Source organism: Triturus cristatus, chromosome 4_2 (genome assembly GCF_964204655.1).
Source record: "Triturus cristatus chromosome 4_2, aTriCri1.1, whole genome shotgun sequence".
Lineage (NCBI taxonomy): Eukaryota > Metazoa > Chordata > Amphibia > Caudata > Salamandridae > Triturus > Triturus cristatus.
The window spans coordinates 733,046,277-733,063,465 of NC_140586.1; the positions used below are offsets into that span (position 1 = coordinate 733,046,277).

Below are 17,189 nucleotides of genomic sequence, written 5' to 3' on the forward strand. Positions count from 1 at the left end.
GTTCCTATCATTTAGACAAGTCTGAATGGACTGTTTATTACCTGTTCTTCAATGCCTGTTTTGCTTTGAAGAATGCGGTTTGGATCTCTGTCTGACACTTGCATAGGACACACCTGCGGACTTGAATACCAGGCTGGAACCCTTGAGATCCCATGAATGGCAGTGTCCCCAGTGTATTCCTATACTGTGGCTGCATTCCTCGAGAACCCGCAGGTGCCTTTCACTACAACTGGGTTGAGCATCAGCTCCACCGCTAGCACTCGGGTATCGACTACAGCACCAGCTGCCTCAGCACCAGCTTTTGGCAGTTCTGAGTATCATCTATGCTCCATTGACGTACTCTGCGAGGTGTTACAGGGACCGTTCTCTGTAGCGGCAGGCAACAGGGATGTTGCATCCCCCAGCCAGGACATTTAATCTATAATTGGCTCATCGTGTGCTGGGAAAGAATTCAGCATTTTCCTTTTTGTTTCAAAAGTCGTCTAAATTTGGAACATTTCCTCAAATTGACACTTTCACTGAGAAAGCATGGCCTTCTATCACTTATAGTGGTTTGACTTATATAAACAAACGCGATTAGGACTTTGGTTTAGAGTGACATTTCCAATGTTGAACTTTTGAAATGATTTTTCTATTTTACCCCCATTAGACTGTTTTAAAAAACAAAATTGAGACAATGTTTTTATGATACTCGCTGATATCTTCATGCGCTAGTACCGATTAAAATGAGTAGTTAACTAGCATTTTTATCATTGTTGACTGTTCGGAAGAGGAGTGGGTGTTATATTTCATATAGGTACCCAAATATACGCCCGGGTAATATCATACACCTTCACCTATATTACCTCCCTTATATTACACAGTAACAAGCCTTTAGGATTGAACCTTTACCTAGTTCTAGTCCTGGGTGCAGAAGGAGGGTTTTACCTGAACAATAGCATCCTATAACTTTATCAATGGACTCATACAGTATGAATGAATATTCATGAGGGTTCTTGGAAACCAGGTAGGGGCTACACCACCTACCCCACCATATCTACATAAAAGGTTCATCCCACACATCACCCTCAATCCAACATTGGCTAATACATGAGACAAGGGATAAAGAAACCCTAGATACTTTTTGTATAAATACAGCACATCTTGCTAGGGTTGTTAGAGGGAACCGAGACTTCCAGGCCGACACACTGACCAGAGACGCTGAGGCTCCTGCATGCAGACCCTCCAGCTGAGAGTGGTCTAACACATCCCTTGCGGGGTGTCCAACTCGAGAACAGGACGAGGTCCCACACTCTCACACTGCAGGTAATGGGGTTCGACTAAATCCTAGAGGGATTCTTGGCTTCACACCTACTCACATGCTAGGTACACTTAGGTACATCTAGATAGGCAGCGTAGGAGTACGCGCATTTGTATCCTGCATTTTATATTTCTGTATTTATTCATGCTTATTGCAAGATGGTAGAACTGTACTATCCTTTTATATTCACTGTACTGCTAATCATATATATCTGCTACTGTCTAACGGTTGTTGCAGCACATATACTTTACACTAGACGAACTGTGCAATAAATTCTTACTGTAACACGCCCCGACTGTTTCTTCTGTGTAACTCTCTGAGACCGAATAAGTGGGCACGAGTGACTGAGCGAAAAGTGGTACATTGTTTCCACGATCCAGAGGGATCAGGGTTGTCATGTTCTAAGGTTGCCAGAAACTATTCTCTCCCCGATAAGAGGAGATTTTAGTGGCACCGTGAGCTAGGTAAATGCGAACAGGCTAACATTCTCGGTTGGGGTGCTCAGAGTCAATCTGCCACCAATCCTACAGTTTATGTTTTCCGAATGCGCAGGTCCTGTATGGGTAATATAGGAACTACATGACACAGCCTCCCTCTCACAGGCCTGGAAGCAGTCTCGCCATTGTTATCGGGACTTCAGCTTGAAGGAATACAACTGACCTTTGGCGCCTGCTAAGGAAGAGGCCTTTTTGGGCTGGAACATACGCTGACGGTCCGAAAAGGGCTTGGAGGACTGACGGGAGGAATGAAAAGAAGACGAGGAAGAAGGAGGATTCCAGAAACGACGGGAGTGAGAAGAAAAATTCTTCCCCTTGTAGAGCAGAGCATGCTTTCCATCTTTGAAAGCTGTTGTGATCATGCTGTCCAGCTGCTCACCAAACAGCATTTTGCCCCCAAACTGAATTTTAAGGCGAGAAGACTTTTCGGAGAAATCAGCTTTCCAGTCTCTGATCTATAGGTTCCTTCGAGCCAGGATCATGAAACTAGAGGCCATGGCAGAAGATTTAAGAACATCCGAAGAGATGTAAGCCAATAATTTTTGCCTTTTGCTCCATGTGGACCGGTAAGTCAGAGCAGTCAGTCTCCTCCTGAATAGCCGTGTTTTTCAAAGCCAAATAGCAAGGATTGAGCAGCATAAGCAGAGTAGATGCCTGTCTTCAAGCTCAAATGTTCAACAAAGAAAGCCTTCTTCAGAGCCCCATCCACTTTCTTGTCCGTTGTATCCGCCGGTGAACAACTCTCCGGATTGATCGCCATACGACCAGTCAGGGTAGCCAACATGGCATCCACATTAACAGAGTGAGGAAGAGAGTCCTCCCCCTCCTCCAGAGAGCATAACTTCTGCAAAAAGCGTGGAACAGTAGAGCATTCCAGATCGAGCCATTCACCAGTTTTCAAGTCTTTGATGCCACCATGAAAAGGCATCGCAAAAACAGGCGGTTTAACATGATGGGAAAAAATGTTCTCTGGCCACTCGGGAGAAGAAAAAGATGAAAACCCCAAGTTCTCCCGGATAGGTTGAAGAATAACTGGGACCTCCTCTCTACGAACAAATTTCCCAGAAGAGGTAGAAGGCTGGCTATTTTCCAAAGCCGAGGAGTCGTCAGGGGGTGAATCCACCAGACCCACTGCAGAACGAGAGACCCTGTGCTTAGATGGAACCCAGGACTCAAGAGAACGAGCCACAGCAGCCTCAATCATATCCTGCACCTCAGAAGCCGACAATAGGGCAAAAGAATCCACCGGACCCTTGGACCTACTCCGGCGAGCCGGGATGGGCTCCTCATCACCAGAAGAAGAGGACAACACATGCTTGCGCTTGGTTGCACGTTTCCTCACCATAATGACATACAGTTAGTAGACCAGCAGGGAGACACCTAGATATAGGTGACACTCCCAACACAAAGGACCAACCAGAATAGTCGACATAAACTGGGTGGTAAACCCAGACTTACATTAAAAATGACAAAATTAGAGTAAAAATCAATAACCAATCATAAACTAACATGCAGATAAGAGAAATGATTAAAAAAAGGACTAGTTTGAGGCCCTTACTGTATACAGGATCGCAAACCAGTCAGCCGAGGAGCCCTGCAGTCCCGACTGCTGCGACTTCCCTTTCCGGCCTTCAACCCAGAGAAAGACTGCCATAGCCACGCAGAGCCGGTGACTCCGTCAACCGGACCCAGCCTGCTCTGCCGCCAAGAGCGCACCGCGACTCCAGACGCAGCTCAGGCCAGCCCCGCCATGCCAAACAAGGGAGGATTGGAGGCAAAACCCAAACAAGTTGCCAGATGACATGAACATCAAGAAAGACCGCAGCACCGCAATATATGCTCCACATTTCAGGTCACGTGGTATGTGTGTCTGGTGGGGCAGGGATGCCTTGTATGTGTAATGAAGGAAAGCGAGGGTGGGACAAGGAGGTAATGGCTTTTTCTCATTAAAGCACAAACGTATAGACCCGATTTAGGTGGGTGACTCCCTATAATTTAATCTAAAAATGGCTTAATTTTAACTGTTTGCCATCAGAAATTGTCTTTCCTTCAATGTACATCAATGGGCAAAATCAAGTCCCCGATTTTTTTTCAAAATCTCCCTCTTTCTAGTTTCAAAATGTTAGCAAGTATGCAAAAACCGCCCTCCATACATGCCAACAGACCCGATTCAGGCAGGAGACTCCTGATTTTTTAAGCCAAAAATGAATTTATTTAGCTGTCCCCCTTTATTTTTATTGTTTTTTAAATTCTGTTTATTGGTAACATCTGTCCCCTTTTAAAAATTGCACTTGCTTCAATAAAAATCAATGAGCAGAATACATTCACCTGATTATTTTATTCATCTCCCACGTTCTGTTCTGGACGCCTGTTTTATTTCTTCCCAGGCAGCCAGATAGGGCTGTTAAGACTCCTGAATTGTACAGCGGACACCCTCTACCTGAAATGTAGTGAGCCTCCTATTTGCCAATACACTCGATTCAGAAGGAACCCTGGTATTTTTTTAACCCGCCCACTTCCTTCCGCCTGGAATTGCCCTCACTTAAATTTAAATACAAGTCAGTGGAGAAAATACAATCCCAATCCCATGATTTATTTTTTAAAATATCCCTCTTCCCCCTTTCAAAGGTTGACATGCAAAAACCCCTCTTCCCGTACTCGCAGGACTTCTGTACTATATGCCCTTCCTAAGTGGGTCAGAGAGGTATGTGCCTAGCTAGGACGGGATGCATACTGCTAATGCAAATGTCAGGCAGATTAGAGACAGAAACCCCCCAAATCAACTAAAAAGAATGCCGATGCAGCCTGCAGCGCCCCCATGCGGGGAGATTGCAATTAGCTGCCCCGCTCGTCTCCACTTTGCAGTTTGGTGTATTCGCGGCGCGAGAGGCAAACAACCCTCCCGTCCCCTCCACATCTTTTGGCGGCCTCGTTGGTCCCAGACGTCTACAGGTGGTCCTGCTATTCGTCCAGCACTCAAAGGCACCCAAGCACTAAAAGAGTCGAATTAGCCTGGCACGCTAGGCTGTTGTTTTGGCATTCAAAACCAGGACATGCTAGCCCCGCCCACATCCGCCCAACCTCACTTCCTTCTCCAGTTAAAAAAATTCCCGGCCCAGGCGCGAGGCAGAGAAATGCTCTTTCATTGAAGTTGCAGAAGCTGCAGGAGTCGGGCTGCCGTTTGTGCTGTTGTTGCCATGAAGCTGCGCGGGGATGCCCTGTGCTCTCTCTGCCTGCTGCAGACCCTCGCCCTGCTCCTCCTGCCCTGCCTGCTCCCTGCAGCCGCCTCCTCGTCATCCGCCTCCTCCTCGTCCAGCAGAGAGTCGCTCGGGAGGGGTAAGCAAAGCTTTTTACTTGTGTATTAGGTTACCGTCCGTGCACATACTAAAATACACTACTGACAATGTGGAGTCACTCAAATGAAGGCAATTGTGGAGGAATTGTTAAATTTCTTCAGAAACATTACCTTAGTACAGTTTAGTCAGAAGAATATAATGGTAAGGGGGGGGGGGTGGTTTCAAGTAAAGGTAGGTGTCGTAGGAGGCCGGGTCTACTGCCCTCGAACTTGCAGGGTTCCCAACGGCAGTGCCTGCAGAGGAGCGCGGCGCGAGGGACACTGCAAGGCCACTCGGAGCTGAGCTAAGCACTGCAGCAATCCAGAGCCAGTGAGCCGGCTGCCGGGGGGGGGGGGGGGGGGGGAGCTACGCGTTTGTGTTGTGCGGTCACTTGTAAAAACAGCTTGAATGTTCAAACGGTAAACATCATCACGTCCCTATTTTTTTTTATTCCTTGACATATACTTAGAGACCTAAACAGCTTGGAAAGGGGTCGGTTAGTAGTCACTCAATCCAAGCGAACAACATATAAACTCTCGGCAATGCCATGTGTCCAAGCACTGCAACATAAAAGACGACCGGCTTTATTGTCTGCACCTAGAAAAAGCATTAGCAAAGCCAGTTTGTTTTTTCCTTCACGTGAACGTGCCTCTTCTGTGGATGGTAAGTTAGACGGTGGGGTGAGTGGGTGAATCTGATAATCTGTCAATGGATACAAGAATGGGTTGGTAAATAAAGAGATTAAATGCACACCTGGATGGCCTGGTGAGTGAGTGAATGGATGCCTTTTTGCATCCACCAGTATACTTGCATTAGCCTCCTTCCTCCATTGAAAAGTGCCCAATTCATATACATTTAAAACACTCTGACCAAGACTCTCCGGCCTTAAAGAAGTCTTCCGATTTGCTTAGCAGTCACTTATGGTGATTCTAATTATGTAGACCACTGAATAAGGCACGCATATACTAAATCATCATAGAAAACTCAAATCATATAGATTTCGTAAAAATGACCCAAAACAGATCACATGCATCAAGGACTTAACAGAATAGCCTTAAACCAGTCATAAAGAGCTCAGACTGAGCAAGAAGTCTATCGTCACAACTGGCTTTTCAAAGCTAACAGTGAACGACTCATTGTTTTTTGTACAGCGCAATAGCCAGGGCTCGAGTATTTAGAATATAAAGTGCAGTCGCTCCAGGCATTACAGTTTGAGTCAAAGAAACCTATAGATGTTTCTGCATGAGAAATTAAAATGAAGTTAAAGCGTCACAGCAGTGTGTGATCTCTTACCCAGGAACCCCTAAAGAATGTTTACTTTTGCCTACCCGCATGGCCTCTACAGATGAAACGCTTAGCCGTATGTGCTCCCCTAGGCCTGCACCTAATTTCCTCTACTTGCCACAGTCTAAACTCTTGCACCCATTACTGGTTTGAGAAGCTGTATCTCCTTCTGGTAAATCAACTGGGTTTGGAGAATATAGCCATCATCTCTTCAAGCACTTCTCTAGAAGATGTGTGAGGAAGCTAGGGGTGGTTTCTCAGGCTGGCTCCCGGATACAAAACTGTCTGGGCTTACTTTACAAAATACGCATAAGCCATGGCAAAATGCTCACTTTGTTAAATGCGATCCATGATGCCCAGAAGCAATGTGGGAGCATTACTGCCTCACATTTTTAGGGGTGTGGAATGTAATAAAATATCTACTTGTCCATGGGGCAGGTTGCTTCATAAAACTACTTGTTCTGTAACAAAATTCACTTGCCCCTTTGGTGCCATGTAGTGCAGCAACAAATTATCGCAGCAATCTAATTATATAAGACCTCTGATATAGCCTCTCCGATTATGCCAGGGCTTATACCATAGTGTTTGATTACTTGCAATACCCTTATGTTGCCAGGTTCCTGCAGATCTACATACTGGGGCTGAAGGTAGTGGTAAGCAATAGGGTTAGAATGCCATTTTAGTCTGTGCAAACCTACTAACTTGCATGTTTTAAGGGTTTTCAACAACTCTTCTCTAATCTTTTTCCCTTACTGATAAATGTTGAATATTTACTCTGGACAATGGCAGACGTAAACCTTCTTCCAGATTTGGGGCAAAAAAAGTGGTTGGAGGGAAAGTGAACTTGCAAACACTCAGATTTTCACATGAGCAAATCTACAAATGCTATTTGCTCATGCTAAAATGCAGTTCACAACATAGGAGTACTGTTTCTTGTCCTACTTCTGTAAGTTCTTGGGAATTCACGAAAGCCGTATAGCTGCACTTAATGCAAGGACGTATACCATGGCTGCACTTTTGAGACTTTCTTTAATAATTGGTCCCCTAATTTAGTCTGGTGTTGACCGTGACCTTTTGGTTTATTAAAATTCTCCCTCGGCTTCACTGTGAGTGACACGCTCTGTCACAAGGAGCATATCGGCACACAAAGTAGTTTTGTTCAGTGCCAGGAACTACTGTGTCAGTGTGTGCTTTTTGAGACCAAAAAACAATTTTTGCTTTTGCTAATGTTTGTTATAATGGCGAGGGCCTGACAGCTCCCACACAAATAAGGTTTACAAAAACCATGCCAAAACAATTCACACATTGACATAACTAAAAAGCTGACCTCCAATTTCAGACCTATTAACTTTGTTAATGCTTGTTTATTTTTGTTCCCCCATAATGTTATTGAAACTGGTCACACTGATTTTCCATTATGAATACTTTTGGGAAATGCTAGCATGCATCAACACATGTTATAAAATGATGCCGCAAAGAAAAGGTACCTGAAATTTTACAGTAGTGTAGCAAAAATGTTTTTTTCCTCATTTCATTTTGTAAAGAACATTTTATTTTGAACAGTAAGAATCAATAAATCTTGCTTTCAAGCCTTTGCAAATATTTGCATCAAATCAGAGAGCATTCTACGAGCATTATACATAACCTAATATCGCTAAACTTTGAACATGTTTTTATGCTAGAACAGGGACGTGGAATTCCTATAGCCCGACACCCAGGACATATTGTGTGGGGACAGGAGCAACGAGTTTTCATGTGTATTCTGTCTTTAAGACAAGTAGGCCAAACCCCCTGCAGCACAAACCCTTTGGCTGCCAGTTTGCATTATGGATCAGGGAAGGGAACTGTCTGCAGTTAAGGTAATATTTTTTCACATATGTTAATGCTGTTCAAACTTGTAGTTATGGTTCGTTAATTGAAAGCCTTTATTATCGGGGTGAGCGCTCTAAGTAAATGTTGTAAACTTCGACTGCACTACTGACAGTGGTTCCAGTATTAAAATGTGTACGCAATATGAGGCTATGTACAATGCTCCTGGGAATGCTCTCTGATTTGTTGCAAATATTTGCAGAAGCTTGAAAGCAAGATTGGTGATTCTTTACTTTCAAAATAAAATGTTCCTAAAAAAAATTAAAGCGGGGGGGGGGGGGGGAAACATTTTGCTAAACTACTGTAAAATTTCAGGTACTATTTCTTTGGAATATCGTTGATGCATGCTAGTATTTCCCAAAATATTCATAATGTAAAATCAGTAACTTGTTTCAATAAGATTATGGGAAACAAAAATAAACCAAGCCAGTAGGTCTGAAATTGGTGGTACGCTTTTCAGTTTCGGCAATGTGTGACTTGTTTTGGCATGGTTTTTGTAAAACCTTATTGGTGTGGGAGCTGCCAGGCCCTCATCATTATAATAAATATTAGTAAAAGCTAAAATATATTTTTTGGGTCTCACAAAGCACACATTGCCACAGTAGTTACTGGCACTGAACAAAAACGACTTTGTGTTCCGATATACTCCTTGTGAAAGAGCATAATGCGGTCACTCGCAGTGAAGCCAGCCAATACAGAGAGAGACAGAATTTTAATAAACACAAACAATCACGGTCAACGCCAGACCAAATTAAGGGCCCAATTATTAAAGCAAGTCTCAAGTGTGCCCATGGTATATGTCCTTGCATTAAGTGCAGCTATACAGTTTTTGTGAATTCCAATGAACTTATAGAAGTAGGACAAGAAACAGTACTCCTAGAAAATATTTGTGAACTGCATTTTAGCATGAGCAAAAATAGGCAAGCGTAGATTTGCTCATGTGAAAATCTGAGTGTTTGCAAGTTTCCCTCCAACCACTTTTTTCCCCAACTGTGGAAAAAGGTTTACGTCTGCCATTGTCAGAAGTACGTTTCTCGAGTTGGGAAAAGATTATTGAAGAGTTGTTGAAAACCCTTAAAACATGCAAGTTAATAGGTATGCACAGACTCAAAAGGGCATTCTAACCCTGGAACTATTGCTTATTACTACCTTCATCTCCATTTTGTAGATCTGCAGAAATGTGGCAACATAAGGGGGTTGCAAGTATTCAAACACTAATATGGTATGAGCCCTGGCATAATCAGAGAGGCTATATCAGTTAGTCAGTCAAATGCAGTTTATTTGGTTAATTAAAACCATAAAAGTACACAAACAAATGCCATATGCAACACCACAAGACCTAAACATGTAAAAATAATCTTAGGCGCCATATTGGTATACAACTGAAATGAAAAGGGCATTTATAAAGCGCATGGCTACCCGGAGGCCTCCCAGCGCTAGGCAGGACTACTGAGCGAGTGGACAGACAGAATGATTGATTTAAGGGAATAGAAATGTTTTAAGCGGTTTCCTGAAGGTGCCGTGACTGGGTTCATTTCAGAGATGGAGCGGCAGAGCGTTCCAAAGTCTGCCTGCATTCAATGAAAAAGTCTGCCGCCGCTTCTAGATCATTTGATTCTGGGGGTAGCGATGAGATGGTGGTCATCCGAACGAAGCTTTCTCCTAGCTTTGTATGGCTGAATTATGGCCGAAATCAGGGGAGGGCCTGTCCCCTGAAGGGATTTATGAACAATGCAGAGTGATTTTAAAACTGATTCGCTCTTTTACTGGCAGCCAATGAAGGAGATGGGAGAGCGGGTTTTGCGGAAAGCAATTTGGAAGTCCCTGTCAACAATCTGGCTGCATAATTCAGGATGACCTGTAGTCTATAGATTACTGAGGTAGGGGCTCCCAGATAGAGCGCATTGCCATAGTCCAGTCTGGAGAGCAGAATCGACTGGACCATGGTTTTCTTAGCTTGGGGAGGGAGCAAAGGGAGCTCTTTCCTTGCCATTCTGATCAGGCCAAAGCAAGTTGCCACTGTCTTGCTGGCCTGCACTTGGAAAGGTAGGTTATGGTCTAGCCAGATACCCAGGCTCTTTATTTCAGGCTTAGGGGTTGGAACTGGGCCCATGCATGCTGGCCAGATAGTTCTGAGTGCCGTGTTGTCAAAGTTGCCCAGGGTCATGACCTAGGTCTTTTCTCCATTTAGTTTCAGGTGGGAGGACCCCATCCAATTTACCACTTTCATGAGACGACAAGCTTTCAGGGTCGTTGAGTATGGTATGGATTGGTTTAAAGCTACGACCAGTTGCGTGTCGTCGGCATAGGTGACCATATGGATCCCGAAAGGAGTCACAATTGATGCCAAAGGAACCATATACGTGTTGAAAACCGCCTGGCTCAGCGACGAACCCTGTGGTACGCCACACTGGAGAGGCCGGGGTTTGGAGCTCATGCCCTCTTCAAAGACCTGAAATGTACGACCTTCCAGGAAGTAGCGCAGCCATCTCAGGGCAGTTCCGGCTACTCCCAGCTTACCAAGACGGTGAATCAGGACCTGGTGATTCACCTTATCGAAGGCTGAGCTCAAGTCTAATAGGATGATGGCCGCCACGCCTCCTGCATCTAAGTTTCCTGCTTTCCTCCACAACCGTACTCTGCCTAGGCCGGAAGCCTGTTTGGGAAGGATGTAGCAGGTTGGAGGTTTCCAGGAATTCGGAGAGGGTGTGATTTACATATTTCTCAGTGATTTTTGAGATCCCAGGTAAAAGGGAGATAGGGCGGTAGTTGCCCAAATCTGCGGGATCAAGGTGTGGCTTTTTAAGAAGGGTCTTAACCATTGCCTCCTTACAAAGTGGGGAGACTACTCCAGTGCAAAGAGAGGCATTGATAGTTTGGGTGATTGTAGGGCCGATGATGGAAGCAGCTTTGGTTAGGATGTTCATAGGCGCCGGGTCTCTTGGTGAGCCACTTTTTACTGTGGGCAGAAGTGTCAGGAGCGTTTCCAGGGAGAGAGGGGGAAAATGGTTCTAGGCTGTGAATGGTAGGGGGGGGGGGAAGTCTGCTGGGGGGCACATCGCTGAAGGGTCAATTAGAGGGAGAGTTTTAAGAATTTTCTTATCAAAGAATTCGGCCTGGTTTTCGCAGCGAGTTCCGTGGGGGTCCGTCGGGACGGGGGGGACTGGAAAGTCTTTTTATAATGGCAAAAGTCTCTCTGGGGGAGTTGGCAGCTTGCCTGATTTTTGCATCGTAATGGGTTGCCTGGACATTCCTCATTTCCTTTCTGTAGTTGCGTATAGCTTCCCTATAAATGAACTTGCTTTCAGCCGCAAAGTCTTTCCTCCATCTTCCTAAGATTTTACAACTGTTTCAAGTTGCGCAATTCAGCTGAGTACCAAGGCGACCTGATGGAGCCGTGCTTTTTGGTAATCCGGACCTTAGGGAGGATGAGGTTTAGTGAGTCATCTATCCAACTGCAGAGATTATTATACATTGTCACCGGGCAGGAAGTAGACTGAGGTATATTCTTTCCCAGTTCATGGATCCAATTCTCCTGTGGAAGCTTGGACCAGGGGTGGGTAAGGGTCCGAGGGGGAGGGACTGGGGGGGGTAAAAGTTTGGGGGCGCCAGGAGAGGGGCACCAGATGGTGGTCGGACCAAGGGATAGGGTCATTTCCCTGGAGACTCTCCAGATTAGAGAACACTGGGTCAAGGCAGTTTCCCTGCAAGTGTATAGGAAGGAGAACTTTTTGCACCAACTGGATGGACGCAAGGTCCTTTGCTAGTTCAACTGCTACTGTGGACCTAAGATCGTCAAAATGAAGATTAAGATTGCCGAGAAGCATAAAAGTTCGGAGGTGCTAGCAAAATTGATGGCAGTTTCTACCAGGGAGTTACAAAAAGCGCCTACTGCCCCCGGGGGGCGGTATATCAAAATGCCTGAGAGTGAGAAGGGTGGAGAATTGTAAGGAGAAGTGGACATTCTCGGAGTCCTGGAGAGGACGAGTAAGCAGCAAGTGAGGTGGTCCTTATAGACCATCTCAATTCCACCACCTTTGCCTAGGGTTCTATCTACTCTCTGGATCACATACCCCTGGGGCAGTGATTGTACTATTTCTGGATCAGAGCTGGCGCTGAGCCATGTTTCGGTTAAAAAAAAAATTAAAAGCACCTCAGGGGAGGAGTCTTGTAACGAGTGAAATTTCCGTGGAGTGCTTGGGGAGGGATCTGCAGTTTAGCAGAAAAATATTAAAAGCCGGACTTGAGGAGGGGGGAGGACGGATGTGGGGGAGAAATGTGAAGGGCCAGTGAGGGCATTTTGGATTGGGACTATCTAATTGTTAAGAATGGAGGCAGTTGGCCCTAAGGTATTTATTGAGTTGCAGCAGTTGCGCTCTAGAATATCTAAGGCGTCCTGGGGGCCATGGTGCAGGGGTTCTGGCCCCAGGCCCCAGGCCCCGGTCGGGTGCGGACGGGCTTGCCTTGGGCGCGCCTGCTGCATGGTCGCGTCATGGGCTTGATTTATGCGCCTCTTCTGTCGCCGGGTGCAGCAACTAGACCGCTGCCCCGAGCGTCTGAAGCGCTACTGCCGGAAGTGGCGCACAAGACCTTCCTGCCCGCCGAGCATTGAACACAGCTCGTACCGGGGGTTGGTTCCTACGTGCCACTACAATGTGCAAATCAACAATATTTTAAATGTGCAAATCGGCAATAAAATTTTTTTTAAAGTGCAAAGTCAGCAATAATTTTTTTTTAAACTGCGGATTAGCCACATAACCAACAATTTCTACGAACACGGAGCAACTCTCACCATTCCCTTGCTCTGCCACTGAGGATATGGTCAGCCTCAGGTGATCGCGTCAGGGACTGTATTTATGCACCTCTTCCGACGCCAGGTGCAGCAACTAGACCACTGCCCGAGCGTCTGAAGCGCTACTGCTGGAAGTGGTACACGAGACCTTCCTGCCTGCCGAGCATTGAACACAGCTCGTACCGGGGGTTGGTTCCTACGTGCCACCACAATGTGCAAATCAACAATAATATTTTTAATGTGCAAATCAACAATAATATTTTTAAATAGTGCAAAGTCAGCAATAATTTTTTGAAAGACTGTGTATTAGCCACATAAAACCAACAATTTCTACGAACACGGGGGCAGCTCTAACCTTTCCCTTGCTCTGCCACCGAGGATATAGTCAGCCTCAGGTGATCGCGTCGGGGACTGTATTTATGCACCTCTTCCGACGCCAGGTGCAGCAACTGGACAAAGGTATCTTTGTAGATTCTTTAAAAATAAAAACAAAAAAAAGAGGAACTCATAAACAGTAATTCATATACAAAAGTCCAATTGGTCGCACACTGCTCTACCTACCAGCGTGTTGCCCCAAAGAATTGTGATCCCTGAAGTCAGCGTCGGCGGGTACGCCTATGCCCGAGTCATGAGTGCAAGTAAGTTAGCGTTAGCCATCCCTGGACACGTGTTTCGAGGTAGTTGCCTCTTGTCAGCAGGGAGTAGGTGAGTGTGTAGGGTTGCTGTGTAGGCTGCTAAAATAAGTGTTCTCAGGTAAAGTACCTCTCGTAGCGCGCAGGTGTGTAACCATGAGCTCGTCAGCTCCACCGGCTCAAGGAGCCTGAATATTAACAAAAGTCCAATTGGTCGCACGGGAGCCGGTGGACCTGACGAGCTCATGGTTACGCACCTGCGCGCTACGAGAGGTACTTTACCTGAGCACATTTTAGCAGCCTACATAGCAATACTATGAGATACTATGAGATGTCAATACATTTCGATCTATAGATGTTAACCATAGCTTCAATTGGGTTAGCCCCAAGTCTCTCTTCAAAACCAAGGAGGGCTGCTGTAAATCTTGCCATAGCATGCTTTTTTGCTTTCTGTTGCTGGACCCACGAGCCCTTCTCATCAGAGAGGACCCCTAAATATGTAAATGAAGTCACTCTAGTTAATTCAGACCCTTGGCAGTAGAATGTTTTGTACTTTTTAGGTCTCTGGCCCATATATCAGAACTCTTTTATAATAAGTGCTGCCATAATTTGTCGCCGCACTACATGGCACCAAAGGGGCAAGTGGATTTTGTTACAGGACATGTAGGTTTATGACGCAACCTGCCCCATAGACAAGTAGATATTTTATTTTATTTCACACCCCTGTAGAACCACTGTCAATAGTGCAGTTGGAGCTCACAACATTTACTTGGAGCGCTCACCCTAATAATAAAGGCTTTCAATTAATGAACCATAAATACAAGTTTGAACAGCATTAACATGTGGGCAAAAATATTACCTTGACTGCAGACAGTGCCCTTTCCTGATCCATAATGTGGTACTGCAAGCTGGTAGCCAAATGGTTTGTGCTGCAGGGGGTTGGGCCTACTTGTCTCAAGGACTAAATACACATGAAAACGTGTTTCCCTTGACCCCAAACAATATGTCCTGGGCTTGGCTGCATCATGTCCAAAGATCCCCCAAGGGGTGCATATGGAGGGACCTCCTTTACAGGGTCAAGGAAATTAGCTGTCATTGGAATATATGTTTGTTGAATCGAGGAACAAACTATTTGTGTGTCATCTGAATGGTTGTGGGGTAAATTGCGTGGTGGGGATTTAGGGGAAGCAAGTAGGATGGATAGACAGGGGGTGGCAAAGGTATTTTAGGGAATGTCCTTGGAGTTCTATATTGTTAATGACATTGATCCAGTTCTTATAGTGAAGTGGGGGAGGGGGCCTCCAGTATTGCACAATGATTATTTGGTTGTTGATTATATGTAATGTAGGTGGGCCATTGCACAATGACTCGTGCACCAGTTTCTTTCGTGTGAAAATGGACGTCCTCGCATCTGACACGTTGATTGGCCTATATCTGGAAATCTAGCCTTTTGTATATCTCTGGCAGATTGAGACCATCCTAGCACTTCCCAGCAGCCACATTAATCATGTGAGGCTTCAACACCCACACTGCCCTTGGATATGTGTGATACTTACAATATTGCAGTTTTGACTGACACTCACACCTCCTAGGATAGGATAAAATCAAATTGCATTAAAAACTGCCATGGCTATTTGTGTACTATTTTTATTTATTTTTCTAAACACAGGGTTGAGCATTCATGAAAGAGCAATCCATTCTTTGTTAGATGAAAGGCCTTCTTTGGTACCTCCTTTGTAATTTCTTAAACAACCCACTAATTGGATCCACTGGGCCTGTGCAGCCTCCCTCCTGTGAGTTTAGTCATGGTCAGTTATTTCTAACGCATTTGCTGAACTTCTTCCACCACGGTGCACTTTCCTTTCTTCTTTAAAAAAAAACGGTGTCCATGTAAGGCTAAACAATTATTGCTAAGTCTCTACTTTAACCAATACTTTACTTGTTTTCTACTTTATTCTGAGGACGAGGAGGTTTGGCTCAGCTGTTTGATTGCCCTAAAGTCTTTCTACTCTCAGCCAGCACACAATTTATTTTTTAATTCTTCTACAAACTACTTTATCCATTCTCCTGGCAGAGTTATACAGTTAAAATTCAAGAACCTTAGTCCGTTTTCCCCTTTGTAACACAAACGTGCATTTAGCATCCAAGCTTGTCCCTTGACGCAGTCCACTATTCATACAGGAACTTTTTCACATAATTGACTTACTGACCAGCTTGTCTAGGGGTTCAAAATCATGCTTTAACAAAATCATGTCTCATCAGCATCTCTTACGCTTAAAGCTGTCGTCCACATTTGACTTTCCTTAAGGTTAACTGGATAAATGAGATGAGGACCTAAGTTGAGGTGCCGGTTTCACATTGTCATACCTGTCATGCATGTATGCTGAAGTAGAACCAGCATTATCTGTTTGAAAACCGGGCGACTGTGTTTGTCCTCCTGTGGCATGAATTTGCTGACGAATAGCACCCTGGAAGCCCATGTGAACCATCCCTGTTTGGTTCCACTCTGCTCCTAGTCATTTCCACTCTCTCCTAATTTTGTTTTATGTCCTACATACTCCCACTTATGTTAGACCCCTTAAGTTCACATGCTTCGCTTTGACGTCTGTACTTATTTCATTCCATTTGGTTTTGTTATATTATTTTCAGTCTTGACATTTTGTTAAAAAAAAAAATGGGGTCAGCCCCAAGGCCGCCTCTGTATTGATACTGAAACCTGTTCTGCGTTTTACTAAGACCCCAATGTCTTGTTTAACCATGTCCCCTATTCAGATCTACTTCCAGGGTTTTTCTCACGTTGGCAACCTCTGTGCCCAACACTCCCACATCTCATGTCTTCTCGCTCTGATTTCATCCCAACTCCGGATGTTTGTAGCGGTTAGTGTGTTTGTGCTACTGTTGGTTGTTTCTGTACAGTGGATGAGTTACCGTGGACCCTGCCCTGTCAGAATCTGATGGGACTGACTGTAATGCAGACCTGTTCACAGAAAAGACTCATTTGCCATGGTGACTAAACCACACTGTCATTGTTCAACTTCAAGAAACTATATTTGATGCATCCAGCGGCACTCCACGCTCTCAACCCAGGCCGCAACAACAACTGCAAGCTAGCGTCACCAGCCGACACCCACGGACCCTTCAGTTGTCACCGCTGCGGCACACCTGCAGCACCACCAAGACCACTGACCCAGCACAATCTGCCCGCAACAACACAACCGAACCGAAGACCCTGCAATGCATCCTCCTCAACGTCCGATCCCTCCACAAACACGCCACTGAAATCTGGGACCTCCTCTACAGCACTACCCTGGATGTAGCATTCTTTACCGAAACCTGGACCAACACCACCTTGGGACCGGATATCGCTATTTCCATTCCCCAAGGATACAAGATCTCAGGGAAGGACCGCCCCACCCGCCCGGGAGGAAAAATAGTCATCGTCCACAAATCCACCCTCAGCCTGAGCACACTCCCCGACAA

At 45.3% G+C, this 17,189-nt stretch overlaps 1 protein-coding gene across 1 annotated transcript in view; it reads left to right on the forward strand.

Moving 5' to 3' along the window:
- The first annotated feature begins 4,658 nt into the window (after positions 1-4,658).
- TXNDC12 (thioredoxin domain containing 12) overlaps positions 4,659-17,189 on the forward strand; it is a 72,954-nt gene continuing 60,423 nt past the window's right edge. The window contains exon 1 of the mRNA XM_085602625.1: positions 4,659-5,133. Coding sequence (XP_085458751.1) covers positions 4,995-5,133 — 139 coding nt within the window. The 5' untranslated portion in view covers positions 4,659-4,994. The remainder of the gene's footprint in view (positions 5,134-17,189) is intronic.